This window comes from Leiobunum rupestre, chromosome 1 (assembly GCF_980474605.1).
Source record: "Leiobunum rupestre chromosome 1, qqLeiRupe1.1.hap1, whole genome shotgun sequence".
Classification (NCBI taxonomy): domain Eukaryota; kingdom Metazoa; phylum Arthropoda; class Arachnida; order Opiliones; family Sclerosomatidae; genus Leiobunum; species Leiobunum rupestre.
The window spans coordinates 73,733,131-73,749,517 of NC_143384.1; the positions used below are offsets into that span (position 1 = coordinate 73,733,131).

The window sequence follows — 16,387 nt, forward strand, 5'->3', positions numbered from 1 at the left end:
TCAGTTTGCAAATAGTATGCATTTTACGATAATTTGAAAACCATTTAAAACTGACTTTTGAACATAAGTTTTCAATCGGTCGAACTTTAAGTGCTATTAAAAATTTGGATTTCACAAGTTTAACGTAAATATTGAACACAAAATTCATATTTAATTAATTTACCACCAGTTTTCAGGCGTAGGATAATGTGTTTCTGAAATTGATAATTTGAGTTTCAGGAACTGGCAACGCTGTCAAGAATGTATGAATTTATGTTAATCGACTCCATAAATATATATTAGTAAAAATTCTCTAGGAACCTTGAATCGACTCCTTTTACCAGGGAACTATGAGATTTTTGAAGGGGGAAGGAGCTTACTGTTAGAGCATAAGGAGTATAGGGACAAGGCAGTTGGGGGAGGTAGAACGTCACTACGCTCTATCTCACACTCCTGAAAATCCACCCACTGGGGGAAAAGCGCGCGAAATTAGCTATAACGGTACGATGTCGTGACGTTTCCCTCCCTCAAAATGGCGTCAAGTGCCTTGTCCCTATTGACGGATTTTGAAACGACGTTTTTAGCGCGCGACACTACAGGTCTTGGGCACACAGCCTTCTTTGCGTGCTTTTTTGACCATAACATGTAGAGGTATTTTCACGCGCAAAATGAATTTTAAAAGCTGTCAAATTGAGTGAGTAACACTAGAAATCGTTATTCTCCAAAAGTATAAATAAATACATTCATACTATATTCTTATTCTTTTATTATCGCAAAATGTATTGTTTGTATGTAAAACAAAGTTCACCCCATTTACGTCACGTTAGAAAATGTGCCGAATTGAGTTACTATGTTTTTAAACTCGTAGAACGATTTTTTTGCTTTTCTAAGTTTAAAATGAGCGGTAGGTTGACGTAATACCATTTCTGGCGAATCAAGTGTATGATTGTTTCGCGTCTCGATCGTAGCGCTCCCTATCGACTTACGACGATTGTTTGCTTCAGTGCGGCCAGTGCCGGCTTGTGGTGAAAGTGAAGTAATGGGGTAGGCTGTTGATGTTGAATTTTGCGTTACTTTTTTCTTCCAGATTTTTCGCTTTATTTTACGAGTTTTATTGCCCATAAACGCCCAAACTTGAAAAGGAAGAGTCAATTTAACTCTAAGATGGAAAAGTAATTGTTTATTTTCGTAGTAATAAACGCGAATCAAATTTCGAACAAAAACTGATGAAGCCAAGGCCCTATCGACGATATTCATTGGCGGTCGTCGAAAAATATAGGACGCAAAAATACATAGCAGACGGGATTTGGGTTCTGTCTCGCCAGGTTCTCTGGGAATCAGCACGTGCATCGCGTTATTAGGGGAAGATGAGAGAAAATTCAAATTAATCACTATGCTATCCGCGCAACATATGCAAAAACTCTTAAAAACCTAGTCACGTCACTATACTTAACAAATTAGGGGAAAGACTGGCAGTTAAGAATATTCACCGTTAGTTCAAAATGAAATGCTGTTACAAAGGTTTTCGGAATCAGCTTTCTCGGAGGTCAACGTTATTTGCTCTCATGTTGGTTGTGTGCCTGTATTTAACTTTAACATTAATGGGATTAACTCCAAAATTCGGAGGCCAATTTATGCAAGCTCTGGGTCTTGGACCACTAGATCCTCTCTGGGAAGATGTACCTCCGGATACTATTCATATCAAATTAAAAGCCAAGGATGTCAAAGTCATACACTATGAAGTCGAGCTTTTCATTGACAAAGAGGTAATCATTTTTTTTTATTTTATTTTGGCCAAAATTCATTTAGAAATATTTGGCCGGTTTAAATGGCATATTGTTATTTTAGATACGATATTGAAACCAATACGTAATATTATTGGTAGTTTAAATTTGCATAATTATGCACAACAGATTTTAATTGAGAATGATGTTAACTGTCTGAGGGCCTTAAATTTCTTCAATACCATTAAATTGCGCATGTTTTTAAAGTCTCTTAAATGGGAATAGGTTTATGTAGTATTGAATTATGTCATACTTTCAATTTGATGTTAAGAAGATTCAAAGACCTTGCTTACAATCAGGTTCTTTTGTAAAAATTTCCAAATTTGAAAAGAAATGATCCACAACCACTTTTTCTTCATTTTTTATTCGAATGAATAGGGGATGAGTCTTGAAATAGTCATTCATTTATGTAAAAGACAAGTCTTCCCTTTGAATCAGAGTAGAATCTGTAGGAAGGGTAGTGTTATTTGATCTGATATAAATAGAGAGAGAGAGAGAGAGAGAGAGGAAGAAACCCCTGTCATAGTCTGTGAGAGGTTTGTCATGCTTCAGAGATAACCCTCTCATGGTTGAGGTAAAACTACTATTTTAGTCAAGGTTGTGGGTACAAGCTGCGTTACTTCAAACAGAGGGCCTACTCTTCCCTAGAGATAGGTTATTATATTTTTCTAAGCAATTTACAAATGGGAAATATACAGAACTACTTTCCTGTATGTCTTTGGTAGCTGATTTGATAGTGGAACAAATACTTATCTGGAATTTTCATTTCACAAATTGACTGCACATTATTTTATGTCACGTTTAATGAGAGTTAAAGCTAGTTATTTATTAATAACTAGGTATTGTATGAAATTGAGCTATAAATTTATTTTAATATCGTTATTACAAATTCTAATAATAATAATAATAATAATAATAATCAACTAGGCTAAGTCATCGAGCGACTTTTAAAGCCTGTAATTCAGGTGGCTGGGTTACAATGTGAAGGAGGGTGGTGGCAAGCCAACAGCTCCCTACAATAACTATTACCGTTAACCAAATTCATCTTCCTTGCGTTAACCTTAACCAAATTCATCTTCCTTGCTTTAACCTTAACAAGTTTTTATGGAAGGGGAAACCGAAGATCTCGGGGGAAAACCCCTTAAACCAGTGGGGAGAGAACTTAACGCAGAAGGAGTTATTCAGAGTTTTCACCTTGCAAGGTTTTTTTTTGTAAATTTGGGTGAATATTTCATATTCTTTCTCATTTAGTGTTAGGGGTTGAAAAAAAAAGCTGCTAGTAATGGACCTAGTAACCTAATTTTCGATATGATATTTACATTTTGGGTACTGTTAGGAATGCATCTCTTTAGTACTGTTATGAAATCCTTGTAGATTATGTTTGTGAAGGCAGGGCTGTTGATTTTTTTTAAATCGATTTATTTGTTTTAAATTGGATTTCTATGGACTTTTTAAGGTTTTATGCTTGTTTTTCTTGACAAATTGATAAATAATTTGAGTTCAGCGATAATGTAAACTATATTTAAATCAATCTTTATTAAATTTAATTATTAATTAATAATAAATTTAATTGCATATTCTCTGAACTTCTATTTATAAAAACCTACTTTCGTACATTTTCATAAATGCATTGAAGTAGAATACGTGTTTTAAATCAATGATTTTATTAAAAAATCACATTATTTACATTGGACAACCTTGTGTTAAGGTTAATTCAGTACCGGGGTCCCCAGAGGTCCTATAATTCCTATAGCATCCTATATTTTCTAAAATGTCCTATAGCATCCTATATTTTCTCAAATGTCCTATAGCATCCTATATTTTCCAAAATGTCCTATAGCATCCTATATTTTCCAAAATGTCATGTAGCATCCTATATTTTCTCAAATGTCCTATAGCATCCTATAATTTTAACAAAACCCCCAAAAGTCCTATCAAATAATATAATTTTGATATTTTGCCCATTTTAAATCCTGGCACTCAGTTAAATTGCTAGATTTAGCTATAGGATAAATTCCTATACAAAGTCATTCTAGTTTATACTTTTGTTATTGTTAACATTCTAGTGTATTTTGGTGATAAAATGGTTAAATAGTTTCTTTTTTTTAAATTTATTTCACTAAATATAGATTTTGTTTTTTAATGCGTAAAGTTAGTAAATGACATAGCATATAAATTATAATCCTATAAAATCCTATAATTTTGAAAAAAATTGTCGTATAAATTTTTTTAAATATAATCCTATTTTTCCTATAAAAAATTAATATTTGAGTAGGGGCCTTGCTATGCCCGTAATTATTTTATATTACATAATTTTCAGTTTAATTACGTAAAGTCATAATTTGAAATTTATTAAATTAGCAAAAAATCAATTTTAATTTTCTGGTTTTACTGGAATACGAAAAAACTGATAAAAACTTTAATCGTGGAAACCGGAATAACACGAAAATACCTTATCATGGATTTGTTTAAAATTGATTTAATGCGTACATTGTTATTCCTGATAACAGTTTTATTTGACGTGACCCATTCTTTAAAAACAAAATTCTGGCTTTATTTGTGGGAGGAGTAACAAACAAAAACTCTTTATTTCATGTTAGGCGTGTCCATATTATTGAATTGATGACAACAGAATCGTTTTTGAAAAAATAGGGCCTTCCTCAAAATGACAGTTCCAAATGAGCGCAAGGAGGACAATCACGAGATTGGTGCCCAATTATTTGCAAATTGTGGAAATTTGAAAACTGTTCAAAAAGTCAGGGAATTTTGAAAAACTGTTCCATAACGTCAGGGAATTTTGAAAAACTGTTCCATAACGTCAGGGAATTTTGATAAACTGTTCCATAACGTCAGGGAATTTTGATAAACTGTTCCATAACGTCAGGGAATTTTGAAAAACTGTTCCAAAACGTCAGGGACTGTAAAAACTTTTCAAAATTCAGGGAATTTGAAAAACTGTTTCGAAACGGTCAGGGAATGTGAAAAACTGTTCCAAAACGTCAGGAAATGTGAAAAACGTTCCAAAACGTCAGGAATTTAGATAAACGGTTCCAAAAAGTCGGGGAATTTGGATAAACGGTTCCAAAACGTCAGGAAATTTGGATAAATTGTTCCAAAAAGTCAGGGAATTTGAAAAACTGTTTCGAAACGGTCAGGGAATGTGATACGTTCCAAAACGTCAGGAATTTGGATAAACTGTTCCAAAAAGTCGGGGAATTTTTAAAAACTGTTCTAAAAAGTCAAGGAATTTGTATAAACTGTTCCAAAACGTCAGGGAGTTTGAAAAACTGTTCCAAAAAGTCAGGGAATTTAAAAAAAACTGTTCCGAACGTCAGGGAATGTGAAAAACTGTTCCAAAACGTCAGGGACTGTAAAAACTTTTCAAAAAGTCAGGGAATTTGAAAAACTGTTTCGAAACGATCAGGGAATGTGAAAAACTGTTCCAAAACGTCAGGAAATGTGAAAAACGTTCTAAAACGTCAGGGAATTAATTTGGATAAACTGTTCCAAAACGTCAGGAAATGTGAAAAACGTTCTAAAACGTCAGGGAATTAATTTGGATAAACCGTTCCAAAACGTCAGGAAATTTGGATAAACTGTTCCAAAACGTCAGGGAATTTTAAAAAAACTGTTCCGAACGTCAGGGAATGTGAAAAACTGTTCCAAAACGTCAGGGACTGTAAAAACTTTTCAAAAAGTCAGGGAACTTGAAAAACTGTTTCGAAACGGTCAGGGAATGTGAAAAACTGTTCCAAAATGTCAGGAAATGTGAAAAACGTTCGAAAACGTCAGGAATTTAGATAAACGGTTCCAAAACGTCAGGGAATTTGGATAAACTGTTCCAAAAAGTCAGGGAATTTGGATAAACTGTTCCAAAACGTCAGGGTATGTGAAAAACGTTCCAAAACGTCAGTAATTTGGATAAACGGTTCCAAAACGTCTGGAAATTTGGATTAAACTGTTCCAAAAAGTCAGGGAATTTGAAAAACTGTTTCGAAACGGTCAGGGAATGTGATAAACGTTCCAAAACGTCAGGAATTTGGATAAACTGTTCCAAAAAGTCGGGGAATTTTGAAAAACTGTTCTAAAAAGTCAGGGAATTTGAAAAACTGTTTCGAAACGGTCAGGGAATGTGATAAACGTTCCAAAACGTCAGGAATTTGGATAAACTGTTCCAAAAAGTCGGGGAATTTTGAAAAACTGTTCTAAAAAGTCAGGGAATTTTGAAAAACTGTTCTAAAAAGTCAGGGAATTTGTATAAACTGTTCCAAAACGTTAGGGAGTTGGAAAAACTGTTCCAAAAAGTCAGGGAATTTTAAAAAACTGTTCCGAACGTCAGGGAATGTGAAAAACTGTTCCAAAACGTCAGGGAATTTGAAAACGGTTCCAAAAAGTAGGCTCTAGCAATTTCAATTCAGTTTTTAAATATTAAATGAATTCAATAAAGGTTAATTTAAAATTTACTTCATGTTACTGATGAACTCGGATTACTAATCATTTTGTCAAGAAAAGTAAGGCATGAAACGTTAAAAGAAAAATCAATTAAAAATACGAATTAAATCAAATAAATTGAATTTTTTTTTAATAAATCAATAACCCTGTTAAATTCCGAAATACAACAACACTTTTAACAAATTATTTAGTTTTGCTTATGGCATATTCACACGGGTCAAGCTACTTCGTTTTTGCCACACGAAAGCTTTTGTTTTGAAGCCAGTTTTTATATACGACCGAGGCTTAGCTGAAAGATAATAATAATTAATACTTTTATTAATATAAATTGACATAATTTTTAGTAGAAGGTGATATTTTTTTTAAAATTACGACAATTTCATTCGTCGATTACTGTGCGAAATCTCGATAACTTTTAGGGATTTATGTGCCGCTTTTTTCTTGGCAAATTTATGAAGAATTTGAGTACGGTGGTAAGGTACACTAAAATTTAAATTAATCTTAATTTAATTACTAATTCAAAAACTAAATTTAAATTATTTGTTTCCACTCTGGTGCGCTACCCTTTCAGCCAGCGTTCCAAGTTTCTGCACTCGAAACTATTGGGCAGTGTAACACTAGTGCTACTACGGGGCAAAATGGTGACTGCTCTGGATTCACATTTCTGGATGTCCTATTCGAAACGTCGTTTTAAACTGCGTTTTGTATTTTTAATCTATTTAAACTAACAAGGAGACTACCCGAGGTGTTACCCACCGATTTTGTTCAAACTTGGGGCATTGGTAGACCTTCATGTAACTTGGAAAAATCCTTAAGGGATTTTATTCAATGGGCAACGGTTTTGCCATGGCAACGAAAAATGTTTTTGACAACTTAAAAGGGAAATTTTCCCATTGAAAATAACATGGGATTTTGAACGATTCCAAGGGTCCCCCCCCCCCCCCCTGTGAAACATTTTACAAGATTGGCCGATATTGACCGATACCGATATTCGAAAAATAGGCCGATTTATCTATAACAAATTCTATGACTATCATTTATTTCCTTGAAAGTTTGGCTAATTTTTTCAACATTGCAATAACCTTTTAACTGAAATATAAGTCTATTTTATTAACTTCTGATAAAAGTGAAATATAAATAAAAATAATTTGTCCTTTAAAAGTCGGGGGAAATCTTATAAAATGGTCAGGGAATTTGAATGTCAAAATTTGGTGGCAACCATGTATAAGATTTTTGGAATTTTCTGTGGTCTCCCCATGGACTAATTATAATTAACACAGGGACACCCCATTCCCGAATATTTGCTTCGGGTGATTGTTAAATGCGCGCTCTGGTGGTATAGTTAAGAACTAACGGAAAACTAGGGTCAAACGCGAAGGAGAAAAATAATTTTTCTTCATTAACTTATGAATCGATGTTTTTTTATCCACCTAAAAAAAGGGAAAAAATAATTGGATGTCAATTTTATTTCTGTTAAGTCTTTACCAAGGCTTAACCGCTATCAATTTCCGAATTTCTTTATTGTAATATTGATTTTATTTTGTAGATGATGATGATGATTTAGGGTTTAGGGAATGGTATAAAACATACTCCACTCATATGCTGTATCTTGAATCACTTTTACACGATTTGCATACACTGACAAGGAGACATCCCGAAGTGTAACCCACCGATTTTGTGCAAACTCGGGGGATTGGTAGACCTTCATTTATCATGAAAAATCCTAAAGGGAATTTATTCAATGGGCAACCGTTTTACCATGGCAACCAAAAATGTTTTTGACAACACAAAATATTAAACATTCCCATTGAAAATAACATGGGATTTTGACCTCAAATTGATCAAAAGTTGATCAGTTTTGATTTTTTTTTGCCAATTTTTATTTATTTTTCCTATTTTTGGCATTTTAGAATTTTGAAATTTTTTAAAATATTTCACAGGGGGGGGGGGGGGCAAGGAATCGGTCAGAATCCCATGTTATTTTCAATGGGAAAATATAAATCTTTTGTTGTCAAAAACATTTATCGTTGCCATGGCAAAACGGTTGCCCATTGAATAAATTCCCTTTAGGATTTTTCAAGTTACATGAAGGTCTACCAATCCCCCGAGTTTGAACAAAATCGGTGGGTTACACTTCGGGATGTCTCCTTGTGAGTTTTTTCATATTCCATATAATCTAATGCTAAAAAACCATCATAAAACGTATTGTCGCGGCAAAAAAGACCGTTGTAAAAACAGAGATAGAACCGTCTGCTATTTTTTTCAGAATGATATAGAAAACTATATACTAGATGGCGGTAGCCGTTTCCTTTTTATGACGTTTTGACCCGAGTAAAATTCTGTCAGGTGGGATAAGAAGAGGAAGAGCATTTAATAAGGGTCTTTTGGAGCTCCCTATGGGAACGGGGTGTCCCTGTGTTAATTATAATTAGTCCATGGTCTCCCTGAATTAACAAATCGTACATCTCTGTTCGGAAGTGATTGGGAAATGAAGGTGTTGAAAACTTGAAACGTGTTGTGTGAAATTTTAAGTAGTATAACGTTAGCATTATTAGAGAGGAAGAGTTTCCGCAATGTTTTCTAGGCTGCCGGAAATGAAAGCTTCTGGGCCACTTTAATATTGAAAGCAGCGGGAGGAGAGTCGCGTTGTGTGTGGAAGGGAAGAATTAATCATGTTTCGCTTCGCGTGGCTGGAGTTCTTAATTACCACTATGTTGACTGTTTCGCGGTGGTCGCTTTCGTAGTTGACGATCTTTCCGAATTGTTTTACGCTTTGCTATTTGTTTTGAGGAAAGTTCGTTTTCGACCGTCATTATTTGTATGTTAGCCCAGATGTTTTTTTTGTTCTAGAAAGCCTTATTTATTTATGTAAATGGTCTTGTTGCAATATCTTTTTTCAAATTTATTTCAATATGAAGTACCGACGTGTCGGACATCGACTATTTTTTTAGGACGAGGTCCGAAAATTAAACAAAAAACATTAATGCACACGGAACCCGACCAAAATCCGAAAATAATGATGCACATGAAACCCCACCCGACCGAAATCCGAAAAAAATGAATGCACACGAATCCCGACCGAAATCCGAAAATAATGAATGAACACGAATCCTGACCGAAATCCGAAAATAATGAATGCACACGAATTGCGACCGAAATCCGAAAATAATGAATGAACACGAATCCCGACCGAAATCCGAAAATAATGAATGAACACGAATCCTGACCGAAATCCGAAAAAAATGAATGCACACGAATCCCGACCGAAATCCGAAAATAATGAATGAACACGAATCCCGACCGAAATCCGAAAATAATGAATGAACACGAATCCTGACCGAAATCCGAAAAAAATGAATGCACACGAATCCTGACCGAAATCCGAAAAAAATTAATGCACACGAATCCCGACCAAAATCCGAAAATAATGAATGAACACGAATCCTGACCGAAATCCGAAAATAATGAATGCACACGAATTCCGACCGAAATCCGAAAATAATGAATGCACACGAATTCCGACCGAAATCCGAATAAAAATGAATGCACACGAATTCCGACCGAAATCCGAAAATAATGAATGAACACGAATCCCGACCGAAATCCGAAAATAATGAATGCACACGAATTCCGACCGAAATCCGAAAATAATGAATGAACACGAATCCCGACCGAAATCCGAAAATAATGAATGAACACGAATCCTGACCGAAATCCGAAAAAAATGAATGCACACGAATCCCGACCGAAATCCGAAAATAATGAATGAACACGAATCCCGACCGAAATCCGAAAATAATGAATGAACACGAATCCTGACCGAAATCCGAAAATAATGAATGAACACGAATCCCGACCGAAATCCGAAAATAATGAATGAACACGAATCCTGACCGAAATCCGAAAAAAATGAATGCACACGAATCCCGACCGAAATCCGAAAATAATGAATGAACACGAATCCCGACCGAAATCCGAAAATAATGAATGCACACGAATTCCGACCGAAATCCGAAAATAATGAATGCACACGAATTCCGACCGAAATCCGAATAAAAATGAATGCACACGAATTCCGACCGAAATCCGAAAATAATGAATGAACACGAATCCCGACCGAAATCCGAAAATAATGAATGCACACGAATTCCGACCGAAATCCGAAAATAATGAATGCACACGAATCCCGACCGAAATCCGAAAATAATGAATGCACACGAATCCCGACCGAAATCCGAAAATAATGATAGCACACGAATCCCGACCGAAATCCGAAAAAAATGATTATAAAACCCGTTCTGACTCCATAAAGGATAATGAACGACTTTTTCTAGGGAATAGAAACCTGACTTCACCTGTAAAAGGTCGGGCAAAAAGTATAAATATTATTAGTAGTTTTACAATGTATATTATATTTATACTGTTAACAGAAGACGTCATTCATTATCCTTAACCATAAATAAATACATCCTGTAATTTAATTTAAACATTATTGGAAATATTTTATCATTTTTGCAGGAACAGTTCCTAGAAATTTGAAATCAAGTCTGATCAAAAATATACTTGGTGCGATCCTATAACTACTTCATTTTTGGCATATTCAGTTAAAATCCAACTGATAAAATATGAAAAGATTTACGCAGAAATGAGAAATAGATTTCATTTGACATTTTTTCCCCGTAAAGCTATGACCTTCGCGAAAATTGAAAACATGAATTAGCAGATTCGAAAAGATTTAGAATTTTTTTTCCTCAACTCTCGTACATAGTTGCGACTACTTTTAAATACACAAAGTAAAACTCGCGTATTCCAAATTTTTATCCTATGAAAACACCTTTAATTTGGTAATTTAGTACCGTAATTATCATATAATTTCGAAATTTGTATCCTATATGATCTTTTAAATTGGGTATTTAGTTCAATAATTATCCTATAGTTTTGAAATTTTTAGCCTATGATCTTTTAAATTGGGTATTTAGTTCAATAATTATCCTATAATTTTGAAACTTTTATCATATGAATATCTTTTAAATTGTAATTTAGTACAATAATTATCCTATAATTTTGAAACATTTATCCTATGAAACTCCTTTAAATTGGTAATTTAATCCTATAATTATCCTATATTTTTTACATTTTTAGCCTATGAATCTTTTAAAATTGTTAATTTAGTTCTATAATTTCTACATTTGTATCCTATAAAAACTCCTTTAAATTGGTAATTTAGTCTTATAATTTCTACATTTGTGTCCTATAAAAACTCCTTTAAGTTGGTAATTTAGTCCTATAATTTCTAAATTTGTATCCTATAAATGCTCCTTTAAATTGGTAATTTAGTTTTATAATTTCTAAATTTGCATCCTATAAATGCTCCTTTAAATTGGTAATTTAGTCATATAATTTCTAAATTTGCATCCTTTAATTGGTAATTTAGTCCTATAATTTCTAAATTTGTATCCTATAAATGCTCCTTTAAATTGGTAATTTAGTCCTATAATTTCTAAATTTGCATCCTATAAATGCCCCTTTAAATTGGTAATTTAGTTCTATAATTTCTAAATTTGTATCCTATAAATGCCCCTTTAAATTGGTAATTTAGTTCTATAATTTCTAAATTTGCATCCTTTAAATTGGTAATTTAGTCTTATAATTTCTAAATTTGTATCCTATAAATGCTCCTTTAAATTGGTAATTTAGTCCTATAATTTCTAAATTTGCATCCTATAAATGCCCCTTTAAATTGGTAATTTAGTTCTATAATTTCTAAATTTGCATCCTTTAAATTGGTAATTTAGTCTTATAATTTCTAAATTTGTATCCTATAAATGCTCCTTTAAATTGGTAATTTAGTTCTATAATTTCTAAATTTGCATCCTATAAATGCTCCTTTAAATTGGTAATTTAGTTCTATAATTTCTAAATTTGCATCCTTTAAATTGGTAATTTAGTCCTATAATTTCTAAATTTGTATCCTATAAATGCTCCTTTAAATTGGTAATTTAGTCCTATAATTTCTAAATTTGCATCCTATAAATGCTCATTTAAATTGGTAATTTAGTTCTATAATTTCTAAATTTGCATCCTTTAAATTGGTAATTTAGTGTTATAATTTCTAAATTTGTATCCTATAAATGCTCCTTTAAATTGGTAATTTAGTCCTATAATTTCTAAATTTGCATCCTATAAATGCTCCTTTAAATTGGTAATTTAGTTCTATAATTTCTAAATTTGCATCCTTTAAATTGGTAATTTAGTCTTATAATTTCTAAATTTGTATCCTATAAATGCTCCTTTAAATTGGTAATTTAGTCCTATAATTTCTAAATTTGCATCCTATAAATGCTCCTTTAAATTGGTAATTTAGTTCTATAATTTCTAAATTTGCATCCTTTAAATTGGTAATTTAGTCCTATAATTTCTAAATTTGTATCCTATAAATGCTCCTTTAAATTGGTAATTTAGTCCTATAATTTCTAAATTTGCATCCTATAAATGCTCCTTTAAATTGGTAATTTAGTCCTATAATTTCTAAATTTGCATCCTATAACTGCTCCTTTAAATTGGTAATTTAGTTCTATAATTTCTAAATTTGCATCCTTTAAATTGGTAATTTAGTCCTATAATTTCTAAATTTGTATCCTATAAATGCTCCTTTAAATTGGTAATTTAGTCCTATAATTTCTAAATTTGCATCCTATAAATGCTCCTTTAAATTGGTAATTTAGTTCTATAATTTCTAAATTTGTATCCTATAAATGCTCCTTTAAATTCGTAATTTAGTCCTATAATTTCTAAATTTCTATCCTATAAATGCCCCTTTAAATTGGTAATTTAGTCCCATAGAAATCTCATAGGTAACTAGAATGCTGCCGTGTAACTGGCAAATGGACCAAACGCCGTGGCAGACGATAGCCAGATCTCAGCCAATCAGAGCTCAAAGAGTGGTTCTGCCACGAATTTAATGTCACCAGAGAGAATGACGTCACCTATCTCCCACTATAGTAGCAGAATCAAGAAGGATTATTATCCTCCTTGGCGGAACCACTCTACGGCCTCTCATTGGCTGAAGGATCAAGGCGAACTGGCGTCAAGCTCGGCCGTAGGCGGCAGCATTCTAGTTACCTATGAGATTTCTATGTTTAGTCCTATAATTATCCTATACTTTTGAAATTTGTATCCTACAATCGCTATATATTTTTGAGTACTATTGGCTGGCAGCTCCGTAAGCTTTTGAGAATACATTTCCTGATCAACCGGAATTCCATTGAATCGATATCAGAAATCAATAGTTGTTGATAGGTTTTCTATTCTGTGGTTGACCTTTTTTTGACGCGAATAGAACATTGTTTAGAACTCAATTGCACGGTCTTCTTGCGAAAGCTTTTGATAAGCAGCCTGAAGATAAAGTCCCCATTTGGGAGCTTTTTGTGATCAATTGGTTTGTGTCATTTATAGGATTATTGCTAACTCTTAAATATTTACGCGAAAGTAATTTCTTTGGTGTGTTAAATAAATATACTTACTGCCAATGTTCGGAAGTCGAAATTCCCATTGCTGAATAGTAAATTTCCCACGAATTCCCACGCCCATATTTAGCCGCGTCCACAACGAAAATATGCCATAATTTTATTTTTTGTCTCAATTAATGCAGGGTTGCCACACGTCAGGGAAATCAGGGAAAAGTCAGGGAATTTAAAAATGGGCCTAAAAGTCAGAGAAATGTCAGGGAATTTAAAAATGGGCCTAAAAAGTCAGAGAAATGTCAGGGAATTTTAAGAATTGGTAAAAATTTAGGGAAAAATCAGGGAATTAAATTTTATCTTGACACTTTTTGAAGGTAATTCAACTCTAGATCTATGACAAATTCCACGATTATAATTTATTTCCTTGAATGTTTGGCTAATTTTTTTCAACATTGCAATAACCTTTTTACTGAAATATAAGTTCATCTAAATTTATTAACTTCTGATAAAAGTAAAATATAAAAGAAAGATTTTGGCCTTAATAAGTCAGGGAAAATCTCTTAAAATGGTCAGGGAATAGTCAGGGAATTTGAATCTGAAAATTTTGTGGCAACCCTGAACCCTGGAAAGTCAGCTTTTTCTCCTGTAGATTCGTCACCGTATTTCGAGCAGAACAGCACTAGCGTTACACTAACCAATATTTTTTTTCGTTTCACTTGGCTCCAAACGTTTGATTTCGGGCCAGCAACGTGGAGCCAATAGAGTTTACCAAAATGAAAACTAATTTCGGAGCTTGGCAATTAGCGTACCGCGAAAAAATATTTTCCAATCGATTCCAGCCGCTAATCAAAATTTCTCACTTTCTTATTATCGTTAAAACGATTTTCGCCGATAACTTTCCATTACCTTCGTAAATAAATTAGTAAGGCACGAAAATTCTTTACCGATAAAACAAAACAAGTTCGCCAGGGCATAACTAATTGTTTATTGATTCACTATTCAAAATACGTACGTAGCATTTTTCAGGCAGCCCAATGCGCCTATCCTATGTTTAAATTCGCGAATAAGTAGATTAGTCCATCATGAAAAGGGAGAAAAAAGCTAAACCCTAAACAAATTTGAAGAAATTTAAAAACTTACAAATAGCTCGTACCGATAGGTCTTCGAGCGAACAAAATGACGCGAAACTCGGACCAAATAGAGTTTAATTTAATTTTAATTAAAATTTTAATTTCTTGAAATGTCCTATTAATTTGAGAGAGTATATACAGGGTGTTTCAAAAGATTATACAAAAACGTTAAGAAGTTATAGGCACAGATATTGAAAATGTTTGAATTTGAGTAAAAAGTAAAATACATAGTTTACAAATTGTATTCGATACGACTTGTATGATTTTTACTATATTTTAGAAATAACTTATTATACCGGGTGTTTCAAAAGGTTACGCCAAAATTTAAAGGAGTTGTAGGGGGTGAGTTGAGAAGTATGCCTGTTTTTCCCCCATTTCCCTACGATGAGTTAAAAGAGCTCCAGAGAGCTTCAAAGTGTGGCCTACTATCTCCTGGAAGTAGGCTGCAACGAGCGCAAAATAATTTTTTTTTTAATAATAATCAGCTAGGCTAATACCCAAGGCACCACCTTAGGCCCAAGTCATCTAGCGACTTATAATTCCTTTAAACAGGTGGTCGGGTTACAATGCGTAGGAGGGTGGTGGCAAGCCATTCATGCCACGTGAGCCAACAGCCTCCTACACTAACTATTACCGTTAACCTCTACAAAACCAAGCAGCAGGGACTTTCAATACTGTTTAAGTTTACTTTTTTACGCTGGTTACCTCGATTTGTTTACAAAGTCCTTTTTTACCTATCACACGAACCCAAACGTTAATGTTCGCGTTTCCCTGCTGCTTGGTTTTGCGCTGGTTGCAGCCTACTTCCAGGGGCTATTAGGCCACACTTTGAAGCTCTCTGGCGCTCTTTTCACTCATCGTAGGTAAAACAAAAGGCATACTTCTCAACTCACCCCCTACAACTCCTTAACATTTTTGCATAACCTTTTGAAACATCCTGTATTTTAAAATATTTATTTAGCTTCATGATAATTCGTGGTGGGAAAACTACCGCTATGCCCTCTCTCTTTTCCAACCTTTGACCGTTTAAAGGTGGCGCCACCTATACTGGTTTCGGCCATAAAAATCGTAACTGTAAAAAAAAATTAATTTCGTGATTTTTTTTAAATCATAATTTTGTTTTTAACCTGAAATATAAATATATTATTCTATATTTGAGAAATTTTAGTCCGAAATCCAATATAATAATATTTTTTGTGTCCTGTATAATCCTATAAATTGACGAAAATAATCCTATTTTTCCTATAAGGCATTTAAATTTATACGATAGGTTAAGTTAGAAGAGACCACCTATGGACTGTGAGAAGGATGATAAAAATTTAAATTTAAATTTATGACTGGGCTTCCCTGCACGACCTCGTGAAAAGCGCGTTAACCGAATAACCGATGAAGAAAATTATTATTAATTCTTCAACAAATATTTCTACTTGTACATAATGTCTATTTACATTATGAAAGGTGGACAAAATTAATATTTTCATTTTAAGTTTTGTGGAATCAAAAGGATGTAAACGATAATTCTTAGGTTTAAGTATTTGAAGCTAAGCCTATGTGTCATAAAAAAAGCAAATCGAGATAC

At 33.3% G+C, this 16,387-nt stretch overlaps 1 protein-coding gene across 1 annotated transcript in view; it reads left to right on the forward strand.

Moving 5' to 3' along the window:
- Positions 1–993: 993 nt before the first annotated feature.
- LOC149966358 (putative protein-lysine deacylase ABHD14B) overlaps positions 994–16,387 on the forward strand; it is a 34,225-nt gene continuing 18,831 nt past the window's right edge. The window contains exon 1 of the mRNA XM_090153384.1: positions 994–1,745. Within this exon, the coding sequence (XP_090009510.1) occupies positions 1,482–1,745 (264 nt within the window). The 5' untranslated portion in view covers positions 994–1,481. The remainder of the gene's footprint in view (positions 1,746–16,387) is intronic.